Source organism: Gymnodraco acuticeps, unplaced genomic scaffold (genome assembly GCF_902827175.1).
Source record: "Gymnodraco acuticeps unplaced genomic scaffold, fGymAcu1.1, whole genome shotgun sequence".
NCBI classification, from domain to species: Eukaryota; Metazoa; Chordata; class Actinopteri; order Perciformes; family Bathydraconidae; genus Gymnodraco; species Gymnodraco acuticeps.
In genome coordinates this window covers 56,053-81,198 of record NW_022991939.1, presented here as the reverse complement: position 1 = coordinate 81,198, position 25,146 = coordinate 56,053, and the positions used below count along the sequence as shown (strand labels likewise).

Here is a 25,146-nt window from a genome sequence, read left to right as displayed (position 1 = left end):
TAAATAGGAGGCATTTTCTCTTTGTAATTAAAGTGTGCAAACTATGTACATCACCAACTGAATTAAAGGACAAAGTGGTATTGTAATTCTTACATTTTGTATTGTCTAAGTTAAACTCAACGAAGGGTTTATAAGTAGCAAGAGACATTTTCCTTTTCTCCAGTTTTGGCAGGAGCCTCAACACCATGCATTTTATTTCTTTAATCGTTTATTTGAATAGGGACAATGCACATTAACGAACACTTTAGCCAAATAATGCTTCAAGTGTAAATATGACACATTTTAGCTTTGAGCTCATTTCCATCCGTAGTCCCTGACATACAACATATAAGAACATGCCATTTGTAAACATAGCAAAAAATAAATAAATACATGATATGCAAAAGAGCAAGAGCAGCACACACAAGTATCTACCACAATATAGCAGCAACGACATATAAAGTGCAAGAGAAGATAGAAGAGATGCATAAAGTGCGAGAGGAGATACCCCTGTGTTAAAGTGCATTAAGCGGTTTCTCAAACATTCTTTGAGTTGACCTTTAAAACTATTGAGAGTGGGACAATCCCGTATCTCAGTTGGGAGGCTGTTCCACAACGAGCTGCCTTTAATGGAGAGGCCATTTTGTCCAAAAGTGGTCCGTCTGCGGTGGACCTCTGGTTTCTGACCTAGTGCAGCGTCCAGTGTGTTTTCTGTGGATGAATTCCCCTAAGGGAGGGGGGGGGGGACAGTCCATGTAAACATTTATAAAAAAAACACATACTTTTAAAAGATGCATTGCAAAATCATTGGTCAAACTCCAACCCCCCACTCCAGGATAGCTTCGATTTAACTGTTTATTAAAGGAAAAATATTAGAGGTTATAGATGTTCTTTTCCAGGGATTATGAACAGCAACAGCTACTTAGTTTAACATTCTCCGTCTCTTAGTTTAACATTCTCCGTCTCTTAGTTTAACATTCTCCGTCTCTTAGTTTAACATTCTCCGTCTCTTAGTTAACATTCTCCGTCTCTTAGTTTAACATTCTCCGTCTCTTAGTTTAACATTCTCCGTCTCTTAGTTTAACATTCTCCGTCTCTTACCCCCTAATCCCACCAGGAGCGTCTGCGTTGCGCTGCGTTGCGCTGCGTTGCGCTGCTTTGCGCTGCGTTGCGCTGCGTTGCGCTGCGTTGCGCTGCGTTGCGCTGCGTTGCGCTGCGTTGCGCTGCGTTGCGCTGCGTTGCGCTGCGTTGCGCTGCGCTGCGTTGCGCTGCGCTGCGTTGCGCTGCGCTGCGTTGCGCTGCGCTGCGTTGCGCTGCGCTGCGTTGCGCTGCGTTGCGCTGCGTTGCGGCGTTTTTAGCGATCGCGGCCACTCTAGTCAATGGGTGCTATCCCACCAGACCCGCTGCGCCGCGCTGCGCCGCGGCTCGAAGCGTCCCAGAAGCTCCTCGCCGCAACGAATTTCTAAAATATAGGATGAATCCTATTTTTGACGCGGCGCAGCGCGGCGCAGCGCGGCGCAGCGCGGCGCAGCGCGGCGCAGGCAGGAAGTGGAATGTTCATCCAACAACTGCGAGGCTGCACACACGACGCTCCGCTTCCGCAACGTTTTGAAACGCGCCTGGTGGGTTATGACGCAGGAGGAGGTTGCAGCACGGCGCAGCCGCAGCGCAGACGCTTCCGGTGGGATCAGGGGGTCAGTTTAACATTCTCTGTCTCTAATGATTGCAGTGGTATTTTCATTGTTGAGCTTCTGAGAAATTCTACAACACAAGGTTGTCCTTCCCCATTTTTCAAATGATTTCTGACAAGAGTGTAAACCACTGATTAAGATTCTGAGGAGAGATGGGAACACACAGGATAAGTGAATACAGTGTGAAAACATAGTGGGAGTTGTAGTCGGTCGTTGTCGCTGGAGGTGTTTTGTTCAAAGATAAGATAACATCTGTGATTGGATGTGTGCCTGTTTAATAGGATCGACGATATACAGTATCATCTCTCAAGGAGTGATGACACTGCTTTCTAACATCTAATCCAGGATTCCAATCCAATCCAATTTTATTTATATAATTAAAACCTTCACACCAAAGTGCTGTACGGAGAGATAAGCTCACATAACATAATATAAATACATTTAAACACAAAACAAACCAGAATAAACGTAATAATTAAAAAATAAATAACAGCCATATAATAAAAACAATAGACCTCTGAAAGCAAATAAAAGCAACAATACTTGTTTCTGAATGCTAAGGAGAAGAGGTGGGTTTTAAAAGCAGTCAGTGTGGGAGCCTGTCTGATGAGCAAGGGCAGGTCGTTCCACAGTTTAGGGGCGGCAGCAGAGAAAGCACGGTCCCCTCTGCGCTTAGACTTTGTTGTTGGCACCCTCAGGAGCAACTGATCAGCTGACCTGAGAGTGCGAGTGGGCGTGTAGCTGTAACACCTCAGAGAGGTAGGGCGGGGCCAGGCCATTGATTTAAAAAGGATTATAAGAGTTCACTGTAAAGGGCCCAAAGGATAATCTGATCCTGCTTATTGGTGAATGGCACAGTAGAAGCAATAAATAAAAAGTCAACTTGCAATTTCTGGTCAAGCAATATATTAAATGCTTACTCGGCTCTTTCTTGTTAGAAAATATCATTTCTTAATCAAATAGTGTCAATACAAGTAGACTGGTGTGCGCTGCCATTTGGATTTGTATTCTGTGTTTTACCTTGAACCTGCTGGCACTCGGAAGAGTTGCCAAAAAGAAAGAAGGTGTTGAGAAGTGCAATAAATACTTTTGTAATTGTCTTCGTAAGAAAAAGTAGTATTTACCGTTGCTGTCAAGATCCTGGGAAGTATTTGTTTATTTCTCTTTTCTATGCAAGCATTTTCAAACCATAAGACAATGACTAACCCTTTCTTGAATAATTATTCTTAAAGGCTCCTATTATGCAAATGTTGAGGTTCATATTTTTATGTTGTGCCTCTACTGTGACATGTTTACGTGCTATAATGTTCAATGGTTCATTGCGATAGTCATTAGTCTCAGTATCTACAGTACTTTGTTAATATAACACGCTGTAAAAACTTGCAACAACAAACATTTACAGCAACTTAAAAGTGAAATAGATCTACAAAAATATACTAACATAGCATTAATTATTGTTATTCTTTGTCCATGCAGAATGTACAACCTGTCCATCAGTCCCTACTACATGACGGAGGAGGGTGAGGAGAGCCCGTTGATCTGCTCGGCCCCCCGAGAGAACGGGATGCTGCGCTGCCACGATCTGCCGCCCCACACAGAGGGCGGGGCCGAGTGCTCGTTGGCCGCTCCCCAACACAGTTCAGCAATGATGGGAATGGGCGGGGCCAGTGTGAACGGGTGTGTTAACTGGAACCAGTACTACAATGTGTGTCGCCCCGGGGAGTTAAACCCTCACAAGGGAGCCGTCAACTTTGACAATATCGGCTACGCCTGGATAGCCATATTCCAGGTAAGATTCAAGGCTTTTATTGTCATTCGTACATAGCTACAGTTAGTTATATCGACGACAATCTTAGGTCCTCCAACAGTGCAACACAATAAAACTGATACAAATAATGCAAGTAAATACAATAAACTAGAATAGAAGTAGTGCCATAAGAGTCTATAAGTGATACATAATGTGTAAGTTGAAAGAAGGGGTTTATGTGTAGATATGGAAGCAAAAACATGGAGAGCAAACTGTGTGTTATTGTTAACGAGGTTTTGTGAAAGACGTGTTTAAATTCCAAAATCATTCATTGTGGCCATTATATTGCATGTATCATCACCTGAAAGCTATATCTCATCCACATCCAATGAAATGTGTTTCCCTCTTTCTGAACCCAGCCCCCCATGGGAGGCTTTTCCTTATCTCAGTCCTTACCTCTGTCTGTACTGATATGATATGAATTCCCATCTATTAGATGTATTCAGCACTCGCTGATGGATATGTCACGGCGTATTATGGACTTACTTAAAGATCGTCTTACCCTCAAGTGTGAATACTGAAGACGCACACACATTCACATCCCACAGTAATCCCTGTTAGGTACTCTTAACTTTGTGTGTGTGTGTGTGTGTGTGTGTGTGTGTGTGTGTGTGTGTGTGTGTGTGTGTGTGTGTGTGTGTGTGTGTGTGTGTGTGTGTGTGTGTGTGTGTGTGTGTGTGTGTGTGTGTGTGTGTGTGTGTGTGATGTGTGTGTGTGTGTGTGTGTGTGTGTGTGTGTGTGTGGTTTCTCCTCACAGTAAGAGGCTTAGAGATCAGATTTGCTGATTTGTATTTCCCATTTGTGATGGTTTAGCAAGCATCACTTTAGGTCTTAGATGAGATTAATTTTAAAGCAGGGCATGTATAGAGTTTATTCTATTCCCCTACAATTTGAGAAAAACTTTCTTTAAACTAAATCTTATTTATCTAAAGGGGTTGTATTATTGGAAACATAACATAATTAAACATAATACAGACCATTGGTTGACAAGTAGGTGGAAACACCAATAGAGAAAGTGATACAAATAAAATAAAAGTGATTGAGGTACACAGGGAGATTGGAGAAAGACAGAAGGCTCTACGAATGTTAAATGGGTTGCTCGGCTTGTTATTCCAGTCTACAGCCTTATTCCCGTAGTATCTGTAAATATACAGAACAGGAATTATACATTTCCGCAGAGTTTCTGAAAACATTTCAGCCTGTGGTCCCAAATTGAGTTAATTCAGGGTTACCCTGGGACTCCAAGTCACGATGGGTACCCTACCCACCACATACCTTTGGCTTCGTAAACTCCCACCGTGTGTGTGTGTGTGTGTGTGTGTGTGTGTGTGTGTGTGTGTGTGTGTGTGTGTGTGTGTGTGTGTGTGTGTGTGTGGTGTGTGTGTGTGTGTGTGTGTGTGTGTGTGTGTGTGGTGTGTGTGTGTGTGTGTGTGTGTGTGTGTGTGTGTGTGTGTGTGTGTGTGTGTGTGTGTGTGTGTGTGATAAGAAATGACTTTATGGAAGGATGTCAGGTGATAACCAGTCCTGAACCAGCCAGGGAATAGACTGACCTTTGTTAGTGGAGAAGAGGAAGGACTAATAGAGTGAAGACATCTCAGCCAATGTTTCTATCAACCTGCAGGTTAATGACTGCTGACCTCGCTCCCTCCCTCCCTCACACACACACACACACACACACACACACACACACACCACACACACACACACACACACACACACACACACACACACACACACACACATCGGCCCGCTCCACAGAGGGTGACTAGTTGTCAATTGTGTCAGGAATATCCATTGGGGCTCTTTCACGATGTGTTGGTTAGGCCTTTCACAAACGACAGCTCCAACATGCTCTCTGCTCGGCCCTCGCTCGCTCGCTAGCTATCTCTGATTTTCAAAGTCTGTCAGGAGCAGAAGATTTGTTCAGTTTATTGCGTTTTACCTCTTAAATTAAACCCATGCCAGCTGAGAATCTTCTCTATTCGCGATGCATATCATTGACTTTTACAGCATGGCTTGAAACAAGAGGAACATTTAGAAGTGCTGCTCATGAAGTGATTGTCCTTTATGAATTGACCTTTCTCTCATTTTTGTAAAGAAGATGATGTCCTTGTATTGTTGATCAAATTCCAATTCTTGATATCTTGTATGAATGAGTCTGTTCAACTCAGATTGCCTTACATGCCATGTTTTTCCTTGACTGAATATCTGCCTGGTCTGACATCTTATTGTTCACTCTCATTCATAGTGAATAAAAGGATCCCCAATGATAAAACATATATCTCTTATGAAACAATGACAGGGACCTGCTTAAGAACTCCCCACCTCTCTCAATACAAAGAAGCAAAACACACAATGTAGTCTAATTGTCTTACTTGTTTGTCTTTGTGGTGATTTTGCGATGTATTGCACCCTTTCATAGTCGTTGTGATTCCATGTCTCTCCTTCTAGATGTTTTGTGTGTCTTTGTGATTTTTTGTTTTTTGTTGTGGTCATTTTGAGTCTCTTCCTGATTGGGTTGCGTCTCTTGTAATGGCATTTTATATGGAAAGGCCCTTGACACCTTGGGCCCGAGGCGTATGCCCTGTAGGCCATTCAGTATTCATGATTTAACAGATGTATTTTTGTTCAATAGTGAGAATCCTCTGCTCTTTTCAAATCTGGTGCAGGAGAGCACTCCAGCAGAGAGCGGATTAGTCGCCTCTGGGTCTTTGTGTGTCTCCGTTATGCGTGTGTGTGCATTATACACATTTGTGGTATCTTTTCATGGTATATCTGTGTACGATTCTTCAAAAATACATACGTCGGAATACTTGCATGCACGTGCCTGTTCCATATGTGTTTGGACATTTATTTACTGTACGTTTGCTTATACAGTTGTCACGTGCTCACACTGTGCTGTAAGCTGAGGTGTAAATGTTGAGGTGTGAGTGTATTAAAGGCTTGGCTGAGCTGAGCCTCCCTTTCAGGTCTCAGCATCTCCACCGCTCATTAGCATAGTGGCTACATGAGAGAGCTGCGTCAGTCCCCAGGCTCACACACACACACACACACACACACACACACACACACACACACACACACACACACACACACACACGCACACACATATAAGAGATTGAAGCGTCACCACAGGCTTAAAACAGACTTAGAAATGTACTGGATCAAACTTTGCTGTGTACTTTGAGTTTATTTAAGGGTGTGTGTGTTTTTGAAGACAAAGCGATCTACATAGGAACGTTTTTCCCGCTTTCTCGTTTATTCTAATAAAATGTCTGTCTTCCTGTGTCTTTTCGTCCCCCCCACCAGGTCATCACACTGGAAGGATGGGTAGATATCATGTACTATGTCATGGACGCTCACTCCTTCTACAATTTTGTATATTTTATACTGCTCATTATCGTAAGTACCGTCTTGTGTTTATTTCAGTTTGAGATAACAAGCTTTTTCTCCTATTTAAATGTGTTACTAGGATTAAAATGCCAGTACATAAACAAATAGACTTTTGGTTGGGTCAAAATATCTACATAGACTAACATGGGTCTAGTTTGAACCAAAACAAAACCATGGCGCCAATTTTTCACCGTTATCCTGATTTACGAAAGCTTTCTAAAATGACTTTGTTTTAGGACTGATCAACACGTTTTGCACATGAATTACAAGTGGGTTCAGAATATGAACTCATGTTTGCCATTTTATTTGTATCTACTATTATCGACAACAATACCACTCTGAACTCTGATCTGCAACAATACTTTTGTCCTGCTTGCTTTATACAGCTCAATAGCAGCTAAAACAACTGCATATATAAATATACCGTGTTGCTCCTTAAAGATATTTTTGTGTACTTGCATTTCAGTCCTGCTTTGCTAAACCCAGAATAACCTTTCTAAAGAAAATCACAAGACTCTGCTTTGAGCACAACTCTCCTCTCTTGAACCTCTCAGTCAGACTTCTTATCGTGCATAATTTCACTTTCATCCTGCAGTTGTTGGGGTTTTCAAAGATGCCAGCTCCAGCTATATATCACAATGCAGTATGAGCTCCTTGCATGCCTTGTCGTTTGATGCTAAAGTGCTTATAATACATTTAGAGGGAAAGGGGATGGAGAAAGAGCTGAAACATCTGAGTGATTCATAGAGACAGTGGTTGAGAGTAAAATTAAGATAGATGTGAGATGTCGGAGAAAGATTTAGAAGAAATCTGTAGAAAGTGCCCATCTCATTTCCAATCAGTCTTTTAATAACATGCTGTAATGGCCTCTTAAATATACTTTTCTTTATAAAGTTGAAAGATATTTTTCAATTCCTGTCAAAGCCTTCGTATCACAGTCTGATTAGATTTTAAGATTTCAAAGCAAGGATAAAAACAAAATCATTTATATCATCCTAGATCTAGACACATTTCTGGACCTTAATAATGCATAAGCCCTAATTTGGCTTCTTGTTGACGCAGTGTTTTATTACTCTATGTACACCTCTAAGGGGGATGAAGTCAATCTGGTAATTGTTCCTAGAATTAAACAGTAGTTTAACAACAAGGGGACATTTTCACACACTTGTAACAGCATTTTTCTAACTCAACTGCTCATATACCATTGCAATGATTTCGCTGTATTAATCCATGCTTTACCTCTCTAACCAGGTGGGCTCTTTCTTCATGATCAACTTGTGCCTCGTGGTCATCGCCACCCAGTTCTCGGAGACGAAGCAGAGGGAGAACGCCCTGATGAGGGAACAGCGTGCTCGCTACATGTCCAACGACTCCACGCTCGCCAGCTACAGCGAACCCGGCTCGTGCTACGAGGAGATGCTACGCTACATCAGCCACCTTTATCGCAAGTTCTCACGCAGGCTGCAGAGGATATACTCCGGGTGGCACAGGTTGGATATGGCACTTTAGTTTTTGGTGGCATTGTTACTTTTTCTACGTGTGGGAATATCCAGTTACATATCAGTGACAGGAAGTGAAGTTAAAGGGGTGCTTTATTGCTTTAGAGAATTTGTGTTTTTTCAATTTCTTGAAAAATCTGTTGTAATTTAAGTACAAGGCAACCCTGTTAGACATTGAACGTTTATAACCTGTGTTGAACTCATTTCACACATGCTTGAAGATTTCCTGTATTATTAAGAGGGTGACTGTTCAAAGTATCAGGATAACATCCCTGCTTTGAAATGACCACATTGTTTTCCTCATTTTATAATTGTGTGCTCTGATCATTTTGAATCTCACAGAATGACAGTATGTAAAAAGAGCTGTAATGGGAGGTTAAAACGATGAAAGTGCTCAATAAATGCAGTCTATTTACCGTGTTTTCTGGACTATAAGTCGCACCTGTGTATAAGTCGCTCTTATCAAAAAAGATGTCGTTAAGAGAAAAACAACATATAAGTCGCTTCGGAGTATATGTCGCAGGACCAGCCAGACAGCTAAAGAAAGCGCAACTTATAGTCCGGACAATACGGAATTAAGGTGTTGGTAATCTTCCTTATTTAGTTATTAATTATGTTTAATGTCTCCTGTCCTCTGTCCAGTAAAAGGCGTAAAAAGGTGAACCCTAACGGCGGCGGTGCGGGCAGTAACGGGGGGGGGAACGGACACGGCCACGGCTCCAGCAGAGGGGGCGGGGGTCCGGGGAACGCTCTGTGGCTCAGACCCATCCACAACCTCCTGCAGCACCATCAGCACCAGCACTGTCGCCTCAGCAACGGGGGGCAGCACACCACCATCACCGTGGCGACCGCCGAGCACACGGACGGAGAAGGAGGGGAGGAGCTTGAGATGAAGTCGCTTCCTGTGCGGAGAGGAAGTACAAACGGGAATAGCAGCGGGGGGGCCGTCGGTCATCACGCAGGGGATGGGGGCGTTGCTGGGGCGACTGAACGGGGGCATGAACTACCCCACCATCCTGCCCTCGTTTGTGTGCAGCTACAGCAGCAAGACCCCGCCCCCCCCACTCCCAGCACCGGGGTCACAGCCCGGAGCATCACCCCCAAAACCACCCGGCGTCTGAACACACAGAGACACTGAACAAGCTCTACCAGCTCATGGGACAGCACAGTAAGAGGACACACACACACACACACACACACACACACACACACACACACACACACACACACACACTGACACATTCCATACAATTAAAAAGCCTTGATTGTAGAACTAAATTAATGTAAACATTTTACATCACCGTAAGGTTTCTTGAGGGCCTTTTTCTAAGATCAAAGTTTGGCTTTTTTTAACATTGCAGCAGTACAGTGCGTATTAAAGTAGAACAAGTAGATTAACATATTATATAAAAAAGTAAGCAGACCTTATTATTAATAAAACACAATAATTAAATGTAAATAGCAGATAAGTACGCCGTGGTGAAAAAGGTAAGTAGTCGTATTTCTTTTGGAAAATGTGACCATATCAAAATATTCAAGAAGCTGGTAACCTTTACAAATTGTAAATATATTGAAAGGAAGAAAAAGAAAGCATACATTGGACGTGGCTTTATATTTCACATGAGCTGTGGTATTGCTCAAAGTTGTACGTTTACAGGCAGTATTTCTGCACATCAGAGATATAACAGTCTGTGTGTGTGAGGCTATGGTGGTTATACAGTATAGAAATGTAGTTTACAGAGTGGAGCCTGGCTCAGCTTCAAAACATTTTAAAGTGTTGCTTCAAGATTATGATATTCAAAGGCTTTATTGTCATATTCACCATAGCTACAGTGTAGTTTTGGCGGACATCTTAAGTCCCAGGCTCCTCCAACAATGCAAATAACAATATACTTAAGGGATTACAAAAAAAAGAGTAAATAAAATAGGGCATTGACTGAGTCAAAAGACAGCCTGAGAAATAAGAGTTCAAACATGCCCCTTTTTAAGGCCGTTGCCATTCTGAGAGGAGCAGTTTAGTTTTTATTTTGAGTGGGTTTCGCTTTACTTTAATTTCCCTTCTTAACATTTACTTGATACTTGATACTGTTTTCCCTCTGGTTCCAAAATATTGTTTTCTTAATTTGTTCCTTGAGCAAATACCTCTGGCCTCTTTAGAAGTGTGTGTGTGTGTGTGTGTGTGTGTGTGTGTGTGTGTGTGTGTGTGTGTGTGTGTGTGTGTGTGTGTGTGTGTGTGTGTGTGTGTGTGTGTGTGTGTGTGTGTGTGTGTGTGTGTGTGTGTGTGTGTGTGTGTGTGTGTGTGTGTGTGTGTGTGTGTGTGTGTGTGTGTGGTCTAGCATTAATATACTTGTGGGGACCTAAATCTGTTTACACAGTCACGTGTGGGGACTCGCCGCCCTTATGGGGACAAATTGGAGGTCCCCATGAGGGGAATCATTAATTTTAGGGTGAAGACTTGGTTAGGGTTAGGGTTAGGGTTAGGCATGTGTTGGTTTTGGTTAAGGTTAGGATAAGTCTCCAGGAAATGCATGTAAGTCAATGTAATGTCCCCTGAAGTGATGTATACATGGTGTGTGTGTGTGTGTGTGTGTGTGTGTGTGTGTGTGTGTGTGTGTGTGTGTGTGTGTGTGTGTGTGTGTGTGTGTGTGTGTGTGTGTGTGTGTGTGTGTGTGTGTGTGTGTGTGTGTGTGTGTGTGTGTGTGTGTGTGTGTGTGTGTGTGTGTGTGTGTGTGTGTGTGTGTGTGTGTGTGTGTGTGTGTTTGCAGAGAGGTGGATAAAGAGGAGGATTGGAGGAATCAACACCGTGTGGGGGGGGAGTGGCAGGGCAGAGAGAAAAGAAGGCACTTTAAAGTAACATAAACAAACTGTTATTCTGTGGGAGAAGAAGCAGATGGAGTTCAAAAGAGAGCCATCAAATATTTAGATTTTGATGGATGGGCTAGAAGGGGAAGGCATTGAGAAAAATACATTGGATTAATAAGGGAGCGAGAAAGGAGGGTTAGCTGGGGGGAGGGCATGCAGCAGAGAGAGAAACGGACAACATCAAACTTTGTTGGTTGCAGAGGAAAAATGAAAAAGCAGCCAGATAGATAGACTCCTCCCTTCTGTCCTAATGAGGGGAAACTCCTAACAAGCTCACACAAACACACACTTACACACTGCTGGCTGCCGACACTCCAAACATCATTAAGCGCACATGAATTAGTTCCTTACTGCCGAGAAGACTGCGTGACGCGGGATAAATACAGAGAAGAACGTGATTAGGAAGAGTGCAGGAAGAGGCTTTAAAACATCACAAGTGTGTTCAAAGTGTTAAAGAGTCGATACAAATCCTTCGCCGAGTGAGAGCAACACTACTAATGTGTGATTTAATGCTTTGCACTTGAGTGAAAGCTAAAGCAGTTAAATGTCTCCAGATTTGTTTTCAGCTCTGTCAGATGATGTTGGGCCTTGCGATGTGATGGGTTAGAGTTGGAGTGCTGTTTGGGGTTGAAAAGCCTCTTTGTGCTTTTCTTGGGAACATTTTCTGGCGCTGTCAAATCGAATTGTAGTTTAAATGCAATCTAATCCAACCCTAATGTAATATAAAGTGATGTGAAGTTGGGGTGAATTTCAACAAGCAGTTTGCCAGACAATATTGTGTCTCTTGAAGGCATTTGCTGAAAGAATTAGTATGGATGCAAACTGTCAAGAGTTGGTCTCAAAACAACTAAGTAGACTTGGAAATGAATTTGGAGGTTATCAAAGTCAATGACATGTGATGATAACTCTCACAAGCCTGTTTTTATGGTTAGATGTATCAGCTTTTGAAGAGCTGATGTTTCCAGAAGTCATGTTTCCAGAACCCGCTGCTGCAGATACACGCTTTACAACATCAGGAGGATACGTCCCCAGCTGACTCAGAAAGCGACGCAGGTTCTGGTCCAGGCTCTCGTCATCTCACGCCTAGACTACTGCAACTCCCTCCTGGCTGGTCTACCTGCATGTGCCATCCAACCTCTGCAGCTCATCCAGAATGCAGCGGCTCGTCTGGTCTTCAACCTTCCTAAATGTTCCCACACCACTCCGCTCCTCCGCTCCCTTCACTGGCTTCCGGTAACTGCTAGAATCCACTTCAAGACACTGGTACTTGCTTACCATGCTGCGAATGGATCTGGCCCTTCCTACATCCAGGACATGGTTAAACCGTACACCCCAGCACGTGCACTACGCTCTGCATCAGCCAAACGACTCGCTGCGCCCTCGCTGCGAGGGGGACCCAAGTTCCCATCGGCGAAAACACGTGGGTTTGCTATCCTGGCTCCAAGATGGTGGAATGAGCTCCCCATTGACATCAGGACGGCAGATAGCTTGCACACCTTCCGGCGCAAACTGAAAACTCATCTCTTTCGACTCCACTTCGAGCGTTAGAACGATTAACGAAGCACTTTTATACTAATAAAGGACTGGCTTACCTAAAGCCAGTTGAGTAGCACTTGAAATGTTTGGCTCTATGAAACCTGATATACTTATATGATTCTGTTTTCTTCAAGGTTGTGTCTGCCTGGTCGAATGTACTTATTGTAAGTCGCTTTGGATAAAAGCGTCAGCTAAATGCAATGTAATGTAATGTTGAGCAGCTTTGCGGTTCCTTTAAACTGGTTTGAGCAGGATGGAGTCAGAGAACAGAGGGTGAGTCCTCGTACAGGACTGTGGGCGAGTTTCACTGCTCACTGCGCAAAGAGGCTCGTTTTGGCTCTCTACTCAGATAGGACACCCCTTCAACACTGCATGCACTTTTTAGTGTTTCTGTTACCGCTGTGTTTAGAGCTTCTTGCTGTGGTTTTTATTTCCAACTGCAGCGTGTTTCTCTTCCACCCGATGTTATTGTCCAGTCACCATTAAAGGAAGCATGTCTTGAAGAAGAAATGAGAGAAGAAACAATGTTGTCCTCATATGAGTCACCTTCAATTACCCAACGCTCACAACATTGAGTTTAACAAGCAGCAGGAAGTGCTTGGCAGAGAACCATTGATGGACTTTGTTGCTCTGTGTACGGCCTCTCAGGAGCCTGGGAGTGGCTTTAGACAACATCTAAATAAGTAGAGGCCACCATTTATACATTTGTGGCCTTTCCGTTATTATGGTTAACTACGGAGTGTGAGATATCATTTGTTACCACAATTTATTTAAATGATTGCCACATTTTAATGCATGCCACAAATGGGGCGAAGCCTGCGAGCTAGTTCAGGCAGTCAACTCGAGCACTTATGCTGCATTCATACATGATGCCCCTTGCCACTCTACAACCAACCAAACAGAGTCTCCTTAATACGCCGCTCTATTGAACCTGCCAGATCTCTCTCTATGCATTGCTTGCTGCTGCTCGCTGCCCCACCACCACCCCAGCTTCCACCTGTAGGCTCGGGGGTTAGTTATTTAATCATCACTCATGGTGCTATGTATATCTGTGTAGTGATGAGGCCCGAGCCTAGTCGCCAAACTCAACTATATGCTGCTTCTAATAAACATGTTAAAGGAACACGTGAGTTGTCTGACTGAATTACACAAAATAAATAACTTTGGCAAGGAACAAAGCCAATTCATTCATTCCAGCTGCCATCAGCTTCAGGCATTCATCCTTGGTTGTAGCTTGACCTTACCTAGGGGATGAATTATCGAGACATGTTGACAACATTTGTTCTGCTAGGGATTATTGTAAGTCAAATGCAATTACCAAGAATTTGCTCTCTGGCAATATGCTGACCGAGAGGCCCTGATGCGTCATGGTAACCTGTTGATGTGGCAGTGTGTCACTTTGTACTTTCGAGATAGGTGGGTCTTTTTTGCTGGCTGTCTGTATCTGTATCTATTTTAGTTTTTTATTCCATGGCCATTTCCAATCTCTGTAGAGGCTACTTACTTACTCCACTTTGTAGGAGGAGGTTGTTGACTGAATTCTGTTGAATAAAGTTTGACTATATTATTGTTTATGTATATATTATATGTTTATGGTTTTCTAAAATGATGGAATTGAAAGTCAATTGAAGATGATGGTTGAGGTTAGTTTATTTATATTGCACATCTGTAGACAAAAGGCTCTTAAAAGTGCTTTACATAATAATTCACACACAAGATAATGCAGTAAAGGATAGTTTTGCAGTAATGATGCAAAGATAATATTTTATTTAATATTAAGACATTATAATTTGTGAATTTAATCTAGCAACCATATAGATATGAACCCATTGCCCCCCAAACATTGGCTTGGATCAAGCATGAACTCCTATCATGTTTGACTTTCTCTGAAAGCTAATGACACAGCAGCTTCGAATGAGGACAGCCTGTATAAACCCATTTGCACTGTTTGACAGTCTCCACCCGTTCCCCCCCCCCAGGTCGCCAGCGGCTGCTGTACCAGCTGGCGGGCGTGGTGCCCAGCCCTCTGCTGCTGGAGCTGCTCAGCTGCCCTCAGTGCGCCCGCAGCCTGGAGACCCTGGAGCTGGAGCTGGGAGACCTGGAGGGAGGCAGGGGGGAGCCGGACGGACTGCACGACTTCCCCCAGGTCAGACTGTGCGGGGGTGCACTGACGATGATGGTAAACAGTGAGGAGGAAGGTTGTGGAAGTGGGGATTTGGCATTAATAATAGTGCTCAATGGATGACCCTAAGGTTACTTATTGTAACCCTAGTTCTATAAGCACAGGAGGCCTTTTGTAACGTAGCCAGCAAATGAGGACGAGCCTCCCCGAATATGTGGACAACACAGTATATAAGGCTATACATACAGCTCTGGAACAAATTAAGAGACCACTTCAAGTTTTTCTTGAATCTCAATCTCTACACGTATTACAGCCATTTCATTCCATTGTCTGTTGGATCCCAAGTAGTTTACAGAATAACATTTAAAAACAATAATTGTACTGATCTACATACCTATAAATAGTGAATCCAGAGAAACTGATAAAGCTGCAGTGCTCTCTTAATCTGTTCACACAGGGCTCCACCTGTGCTTATAGAACTAGGGTTACAATACGTAACCTTTGTACTAACTGACACAGACTCCGCCCTCTACTGGACTGCAGTGGGTGCAGTGGGTGAAACTTGGCAAATGTATGTACATTTAAAAGCATTATTTTGTTTAAAATGTTTATTAATGTGCACTGTCCCGGTTCAAATAAACGATTAAATGAACAATGAAATGTACGCCCTGTCACGCCCAAACAATAAGAAATTGCACTTGAAAGTTTTGACACTAAACAAAAATACTGTAATTTATAGGTTTCTTTCAGATTATGTTGTATATATATATATATATATCATAATTATATAACAACCAATTAAAGAAAGTTTCTCTTCAATACTCTCTATCAGCGTTTATCCCTTTGGTGCCTCACTTTCTCACCTCCCCTATCTTTTCTGCTCTAGGGGGGAGATCTGAGAAGCGGTCGAGGTCGGAGCAGACGGCGAGGGGTCAGGGAGTATAAAAACGGAGTGGTCGGGGCCTGGGTCGGCTTCAGGGACAAACTGAAGAGGATCGTGGAAAGTAAATACTTCAACCGAGGGATCATGATCGCCATCCTCGTCAATACCCTCAGCATGGGGATAGAGTACCATAAGCAGGTAAGACTCAACTGAAATGTGGGGGAGAGACAAATGTGAACCGTTCAGATCATTGTTTCCAATCCTCTGACCTTTGTAGAGAAACAAGTAGTTGGATGAGAACTGTCAGACGCGGCATTTGTTTGTGAAACTGGCATTTGGCTGCCTGAGAGTATAATGAGAGGAAAGGAGAGAAAAGCCAGGGAGGTGGCCAGGGGTGAGGGAACAAAGGAAGAGAGTGGAGAAGTAAAGTACCAACTGTCTCCTTCTTACTCACACACAAATACACACTCCGTCACACTCCAGGATTATGTTTCTAGTTTACCCTGTGCGGCCAGCATCTGGAAAAGAACAGCTTAATAATACAACTCCTGCTTCCCTCGACCCACTTTCACACACTCTACACATTTGTAGAGTTGTGCAGACACATTTATCTGCAGAGTTTTCACACCCAAATATAATTGAAATGCGCACACACGCACACAACCTTTTAGTTTTCAAGCAGCACAGCAAATGGGTAGAATCCATAAGACAAGATTCTTCTGCACACACACTCCTTTCTCTTCTCTGTGTCCTCTTGCTCCCATCTCCTCTAATTCCCTCTCCAGGGGATGTGTGTGTGCTTCTATCTTTGTGATATAAACACAAGAAGCGACTGGGAGAGCCATGGCCTTATTGGGCCAATAACACACACACACTCACACTCACACACACTCACAGGGACTGAAGAGTTATGTAAGAGTTCCTCCTCCCCTTAGTACCCTTCATCCCTCTCATGTGACACCCAGCCAAACTTTACGAGACTACGAGTGTATAAGTGTCTGTAGGAGGTTGAGTGTAAAAAGTGTGAGTGTAAAAATCGATTTCAAAGGCACCGTCTGGAAGCTCGAATCTGAGGATACTATAAAAGTATGACTTGAAGTTTTAATACGCAACCACATGCTGTTCATGAATGACACAAATCCAACTTGATCACTCACAAATAACAGCATCGACGATAAATCTCAAAGTTAATTTTTGGGGAATATGTGACTATACATTTGCCTGCTGACGATTATGAACACAACCTTTTTCTAGTAGTTTTTATATTAAAAGCACACACAAAATCACAAATAAAGGCTAAATATAGTTATGCTCAAAGGTAATTCACATTCAAATAATCCTACCGGTAACATTATACCCTCACAAGCTGTTTAAAGGGGCCCTATGATGCTCATTTTCATGTTTATATTTGCATTTTGTGCCTCTATTGTGACACGTTCATATGCAAAAAGCTCTCATACTACCTCTTTTCACCCTCTGTCTGAAACCATAGCCCAGTCTGCTCTGATTGGTAAGCTAGTCTGCTCTGTGTGATAGCGCTAGACCAGTATTTCTCAAACTTTTTCATACCAAGGACACTTAACCAATAAAAAAACACTCGCGGACCACCTAACTCCACAAATATCCCAAAACACATCGTTTTTCTAGAACAGATTATAAATCGCCTGAAAATGGTACAAACAAGTGGCAACATGTGTGACGAAGGTGTTGCGCTGGGCTATATCATGCAATCGAAAGTGAAACTTAAGCTCGTTCCATTGCGGAGATATTCCCGCGAGAGTGCGGAAAACTTAAATGTATTTATTTATTTCAAATGTGAAATGTTACCAATATACTCACGGACCACTAGGGGGTGCTCCCGGACCACACTTTGAGAAGCACTGCGCTAGACAATAAAAGCGCAAGAGTTACATAATGATGTCAGTATGTCGCAGAAGTAAACAAAGAAGTCAAGTGGAGGCATTTACAGGATAGGGAAAATCCCCCAAAGCATAATAAGACCTCTTTAACCCCCACAAACAGTTTTAAATAAGCTTTTGTGGTTTAAATTATTTTGAAAGTAAACACCATATCTCAATCTGTATTTGATTAACATACTCATGTTGTTGAAGGCTTAGGTGTTAAACCCTTAATTCTACATATCTATGCATTTATGAATGCATGGATGTGGGGGAGGTGCATATCTCAGTTGTGCTTTTGTTCCTCATATTCTTAAGGGCAAGGTCATTCGTAGATTGGCATTCAAACACGTTGGAAATGTCTTCCTGCGGGCACTCACAGTAGTTCATTCTGATTGAGCACTCGGTCTGTCAAACGTAATGACGGGGGTGGAAAGCAGCGTCGAAAGCAATAGTTCCGAACACTCATTCGGGGTGCTTGAAGACATAAAACATATTGACATAAGGAGAGGCCGTCCTAATTACTTTTTAAATCACTCAGTTGCTAATGATCACAGCAATCTATTGCTACTATAAAACAAAGTGCACCGTTGTATTAGGCTGACATCTCAACGGCAGGTTGATGGGATGTATTAACAGAGGGGAGAGATCTTTTCCTTTTCACCCCCTCCCACATTTGTCTCCCTCGCCGCTGGACCTGAATACAATCGTCTTTTCTAACCTTTAAACTCAACCAGCTACTGAACGTTTTCACACGTTTGTCAATCCACTAGAACAGGAAGCAGAATTCAGTGTGCTGAGTAAAGCCTAAAAGCAGAGAAGACATTAGGATTATTGGGTCGTGCATGCTTATTGAGATTTTTAAACCTCCAACCCTTTGGCTATTGCTGTGTTATATTTGAATTCTCCTGTTGGCCATTCTGCACTCTCCCCTCCCAACTCACTGTAAAGATACGTATAGCAGCAATAAAAACTGCTGTGTAGCGTATGGAAATTATTGCCCTGCAAGTCAGCAATAAGCTCTTTCATTTCTCCGGTGTGTCAACCACAGAGGTAATGAAAAAGCCTCTAGTCCACTGTTATATAATAATGTATGTGACTCTAGTATTGTGACGGCTTCAGATAGCTGACAGAGAGCTCTTTTAAAGCTTTGGTGAGGAGCTTTAAAAAAATGTATGTGCTGCTGGCTGGTCAGTAAAAGACAATTTGAACGAACAGCCAGGCGGCAAGTCTTTCAATTGTCTGCCCAGCTCTTTAAATAAATAAAAAAAAACATGGCATTGTTCTACCTCACCATGCGGAACTCCAAAAGTTGTGATAGGGTCCCCTGGTGTTACTGCTTTGGTTTTCAAAGCATCACGACTGTCCCAATTAACTCAAAAGCTCATCAGCCCAAAATAGTAATGCAACAAAAAAAGGGAAGCTGCATGCGTTAGATTACACAACCCCGCACTGCACATACAGCAGTTCATATTGACACTGAGGTCACAGTTATACAAGCTATAGCAGTTTCAAGCTCCGTCAAACTACTGCTGTAATGGAAGTAATAGCTCAGCAGGGTGCCTCGACCCAGACACACACACTTACCCTTTACTGCACTTTATAAGAGACAGCTAAGCAATGGATCAGAAAAAGTTGGGGGGAAAGTGTGTCTGTGTGTGTGTAGTAATCACAGCATAGAATTGGGTCACGTATCAATACACTGAATCATACAGTGATGGATTTGGCTTACAAGAAATATCCATGAAATTGATAAAGATACAGAGAGTTGTAGTTTATCTGTTTGACATCTCAACATCTACCTGTATTAGCTGTATTCAAATACAATAAGTATTGAAATAATCAATGAAATACACTATAAAATGAACATACCTCATTACAAGTTAAAGTTATGCATGCCGAGACTTAAGTAAGTAAAGAAAAAAAACGTCTTTATAGCATTACAATCAAGTTAATTATCATGCAGAATGTGTCATCCACATGTAAGTAAAGGCTGATTGTGGTGGAGTAAAGAAAGTACATGATTTTCCGGTTAAATGCCCTAAAGTGGAAGTACTGCAGTGTGGTTGGAGCAAATGTGAAGGATGTCAAACATACACTCTATAAAATAAACTTAGTTTAAACAGCTTGTCTTTCAAAAGGAAACAAGTCTGGGTCTTGAAATGTGGCTGTAAAAAATATATATCTTCACAGCAGAGATGAGTGTGTAGGTGGTTTGAGAGAGGGGAAGGTGTGTGTGTAGTCTGGCGCCCTCTATCTGTGATAATTGGATGTAAATGTAAGTAGAATGTACTGCTTTTAATAATGCAAGTATGCCTGAAAGAATCATCTTTAATATAATAGGAAATTATCAATAGAGTGCCGCAGTGACGCGTCCTAAAACCCGGATGTAAACTCCTTCCGGTTCCTTCGACAAAAACCAATGGGATTTCTCCATAGGATTTTGGAAAATAGCTGGATATAAGGTCTGTGGTTGAAACACATTAACAGATCACGTTTTGTTCAGCCGGATAATACCCACATGTGTACCCTACTTTCGAATCATAAATCTATCGATCATAAATCCATCGATTAGATTAGATCTATCGTAAAATGCTAACTTACTTCCGGGTTTTAGGACGTGTCACTGTGGCACTCTATATGGATGATGACGATGATGAATTGACTAGTGTCTTTGTGAAAGGGAAACCCCTCATTTGCCTCCAGCTTCATTCAGCTTCAACATATGTATGTGTATAACACGTTGACAAACAACGAAGAAAATAGGCCAACTCTTGATGTTTCCGCAGGTTACTGATCGTGCACAATAACACAAACTGAAGGTTAACCCTGTTCTGCTGCTGTAGCAGGACATCTGGGATTTTATATATTAATACTTCAATGTTTATTAGTTGGGAATTGGGTGTGCTGGATTGTATTCTCCCTGGGCTGGGACACAAAGTGTTTTCTTCTTCCCAGTTGATCCCCACATGAAAAGAATCCCAATGAGTTTTAATGAGACTGCCATGAAAATAAAATGTGGGACCAGAAGCTAAATGGCTTTTTAAACTTCCAGGCTCACTGTAAGCATGTATAGTTAAGAGCTGCACTGATTTATAAAACACTCCAGGAAAAGGAAAAGTAGGATTGTTACAAGAGATTAACACAATGATTAGATATGTAGATTTAATTGTGGATCTCTGTTCCACCTTGTAGACAAGCGTTAAAATCTATTTGATGCAATTTATTGGTTCATTTAATGCTTTGATTTGGATAGATGGATATTGAAATGAGAAAGAAATAGAACCCAATCCACAGCTTTCAACCTGAAGCAGCACGTTGAGATCAATGATGCAGCGCTGGCAAAATGTTTCAATAAAAAAAAATCATATGATGCGTTTACCGGAGCACAAAACTGCTGTGTTTTCATTGAAAAGACTACATGCTTTACGACGGGCTGGATCACTGCCTGTACTGTTCTGTGAGCGGAGCAGATCAACACTGATGGATTGCTGCTGCCGGTCCTGTTTGAGTGATGGGGCGAGACCGTACTCTGAACTGGATTTATAAAGTCTCAGCTCAAAAACACACAGGCTTTTACAACTCAGGGAAAATAAAGTGTGAAGATATTAACTAACTTGTTCTTTCCTTCTTTTACTTTTCTGCCTCCTTGCTTCCTTACTGTCTTGCTTGCTTTCTATTTTGCTCACGTTTGCTTTCTTTCATTCTTCTTTTAACCATCCCTATTTTCCTCTCCCTCTCCCCCCTCCCCCAGCCCGAGGAGTTGACTGATGTTTTGGAGATCAGTAACATCGTGTTCACCAGCATGTTCGTCCTGGAGATGGGTTTCATGCTGCTGGCTTTTGGCTTGTTCGGATACATCAAGAACCCATACAATATATTCGACAGCGTCATCGTGATCATCAGGTAATAAAATATCTCTGAGAATAACATTTGATATCATCAAAATCCAAAACAAGAACAGAATGCAAATACACCAGAACAATGGCTCCAACAGTGTAGATTTCACCAACGAGACAACTGAGTCCCGGATCCAATTTCTTCTCCTGACTGTCAATCATTGGGTTCACTGCCGCAGTGTGTACCTTTTAAGATTGACACACTCTGGATGGATCACACACGGGCAGGAGACTCTTGATCCTGAAAGGAGTCGAGGTGTACTGTCTGGCTGTCAGCGAGTTTAAAAGAGCCCATATTGGATCAGGGGACTTCTGTATACGTGCAGTTGGGTTACTTGTGGTTCTGAATATGAAATACCCTGAAGACTCCTGATTTACTCAAACTAAGTATCTTAAAGACAATAATATATGTAACATATTATTAGCATATTCATATAAGCATTGCTTTTAAATGCTAAAATATACATATTAGCATCAAACAGTTGTTAGATTATATGATACAAGGACCTACACTTAAAGCAAAACACCACTGAACAAAAATTGTGAAAAAGTGAGTACTGATATCTTTGTTACCCCAATAGTACCAACACTCGTGGTTAATGCTATTTTTTACCAGTCCCTTACAGACTCATCGACTTCCTCTTAAAACATATGATAATCTCTCCAATGGCAAAATGGACATTAGTTGTTCAAACCATGCTAATAGGGGATTCTTAGATTATAACTGTGTCTGGGTTCATAACTGGTGTCTAATCCCAGAACAAAATTAGATGGATTTAGAGGTATAACTATTCAAAATACTTTTTTAATCGCTTTGAATTGACAGCCAAAACGTTTCAATTTAAGGGCACAACCACAAACTAACGGAGCGTCCACACTACAGCTTCAAAAAAAGCTTGGAGCTGGGCGTGTCTGAAGCTTGGGGATTTTATTCGAGCAACGCGACCAACAACCAATCACATGAATCTCCCGCCCCCGACATACAAAGCAAAAACCCCGGGGATTTTATGTGAGTAATATATATATATATATAAACTCCCCAAACAGGTGAAAACCTACCAGTTTCACCCACTGTCTCTGCCACCTCCCTCCATGCCTGGTTCCTCCGGGTTGTATCCCGGTAGGTGAAGAGGGTCTGGTCATACAAAACCGGGGTGATTTGCTACGGCGATAAATAGTTTCTCCTCCATCTTTTTTTTAAATATAGAAATGAACGGCGGGATATTTCTCCCAGCTTAGACGCGGTTTGATTGGCTAGGGCTTGAGCTGTCAGATTTTCAGAAACGGGATTTGATTGGCTGGCGCTGGCTACTCCGGCGTCTCCGGCGTCAGAAGTTGAACATTGTTCAACTTCTGACGCCGGAGACGGACCGCTATGCTACCCACAATTCAGTTCGGCGAAAAGCGAGGCAACGTGACGTCACCCCATTCAAAGTGAATGGGCAGACGCGTTGGAAACCGTTTTTGAAGCTGTCGAAGCTGTAGTGTGGACGGCCCGTGGAGCACATATGATAGGAAACAAGAAGTCTGTGAATTATCTTGTATTTGGAATTTGTTAGATGTTTGTTATCATCTTCTTTCTACTCAACATGGGTAACACATTGTAATGTTGCCCTTTTCCATAGAGTTATGTTTACATATAGTGGTTGTGCACTACAGTAAACCTAAAGTATTGTATCTCACATTCGGTGTGTGTTCCTCAGTGTGTGGGAGATAATCGGTCAAGCAGACGGGGGGTTGTCCGTCCTGCGAACATTTCGTCTGCTGCGGGTTCTGAAGCTGGTCCGCTTCCTGCCCGCCCTGAGGAGACAGCTAGTGGTGCTGATGAAGACCATGGACAACGTGGCCACCTTCTGCATGCTGCTGATGCTCTTCATCTTCACTTTCAGGTATGCACACACCAAACACACACACACATCAAACTTCCTCATTTGTTAAGACCCCCAAAGGATGACTGCATCGTCTTATCTCCCACAGTATACTGGGCATGCATCTGTTCGGCTGTAAGTTCAGTCACGAGATGGAGAACGGAGACACCGTCCCCGACCGCAAGAACTTTGACTCTCTGCTGTGGGCCATCGTCACCGTGTTCCAGGTTAGATTTTGATTTCACACTTTGCTACTTCGCTTGAGAGTCTGCTGGCTTGAATTTAGTTTGCCCCGATTGTTCTTAGTCATTCTGATTTGCCAGAACTGCACTTATACTGACCTGATGTAAGATTTGACTCAGCTATTCTAATGTTGTATCGATAATAGTTGTTTTATTAACTTCCTCCTATGGGTTAACTGCTTTGTGTATTCTCATTGATTGAGATTTGATTCAAACGTGACTTTTTACTTGTCAAAAAACATTACATTTTTTTGGAAGTGACAGCTTGCAAGTTATCTATCAACATACTTGAACTGCAGTATATAAACCTTGCTTTTACCACCAATCAGAGGGCCAGTGGTTTGATCCCTAACCAGTGTAGTCAAAATGTCTAAGTGCTAAGATACTTATCCCAACATGGTTCCCGTAGGCATTTCTACAGCGTTAGATAGAATCGGAGGGATGCAACCCTCTTTAATGGTCACACATGCAGAGCACACAGCGCACACAGTGATATGTGCTCTCTGCTTTTAACCCATCCTAGTACTAGGAACAGTGTATATGTTACTTTTGCTTAAAGGGTTAGCTTAAAGCAGTGGTTCCCAACCTGAGGAACATATATTGTAAGGCAATACATGATTGTCACTAAAAGCCTTGTCTCTACATTACAATAACATATACAAAATAATTCATTAATTCATTTTAATAACAATTCAAGTTAGTATTAAAGGCATACAAAGACAGAAATGTATAATTCTTTCTATAGAAATGTTTCTTCTGCCCGTAAAGTGTCCAAACCAGGCTTTTCTGGATAAGCGCATTTTTAAAACATAGTCATTGTCCATGCCGGTTTCAGTTGGATCATTTGTCAGTTGCTCCGATCAGATCGGTCTCCTCCATTTTGTAGATTATGTACGACTTTTGAATCCACATAAACACATCGGCAAAATCCGTTTTACTTTGAGCATGTGTTTTAAACAGTTTAATCCCTTTGTGAATTGTTTCCACTTGTGCCGTCCTTTCATTTCTTCATACAGCGGGAATCCAAATGAATTAATCCTGAGTTCAATAACCATCAAAGTCACTCAATAGTGCTCCTTAATTACGCTTTCATCCTCCTTTAACAACATACTTCACATTCATCCAGTTTGTGACAGTAGTTGTAGCATTTTGAGACTTTTAAACTTTAATTACCGCTGTTGCCCCCCCTGTGTGTGTGTGGGGGGGGGTGCAACTTCCAGCAGGAGTCATTTGGGGGGGCTCTTGGGAAAAAAGGTTGGGAACCCCTGACTTAAAGGACATTTACTATACAGCCAAAGTGTAGGCTGGTGACGTGTGCATCATCTTCTGGCAGTGAGGCAGAAATGTTTCTGGCTCTCCTTCTTAAAAAAGCTCCCCAGAGTGACCCGTGTATGACAGGGGGGACAGATGTCCACAGCAGCATCACATCCGTCCTACCTTGTATTTGTAAGAGTTACACTCGTCAGT

At 42.4% G+C, this 25,146-nt stretch overlaps 1 protein-coding gene across 1 annotated transcript in view; it reads left to right on the top strand.

Annotated features, from left to right (window-relative positions):
* Positions 1 to 3,146: 3,146 nt before the first annotated feature.
* The window catches only part of LOC117535832 (voltage-dependent T-type calcium channel subunit alpha-1H-like), a gene marked incomplete at its 5' end in the record, with an annotated part of 64,852 nt that continues 42,852 nt past the window's right edge, over positions 3,147 to 25,146 (top strand). The window contains 11 exon segments of the mRNA XM_034200424.1: positions 3,147 to 3,459; positions 6,787 to 6,879; positions 8,122 to 8,360; positions 9,012 to 9,311; positions 9,313 to 9,424; positions 9,426 to 9,537; positions 14,747 to 14,913; positions 15,776 to 15,970; positions 21,425 to 21,576; positions 23,273 to 23,458; positions 23,547 to 23,664. Coding sequence (XP_034056315.1) covers positions 3,147 to 3,459; positions 6,787 to 6,879; positions 8,122 to 8,360; positions 9,012 to 9,311; positions 9,313 to 9,424; positions 9,426 to 9,537; positions 14,747 to 14,913; positions 15,776 to 15,970; positions 21,425 to 21,576; positions 23,273 to 23,458; positions 23,547 to 23,664 — 1,987 coding nt within the window.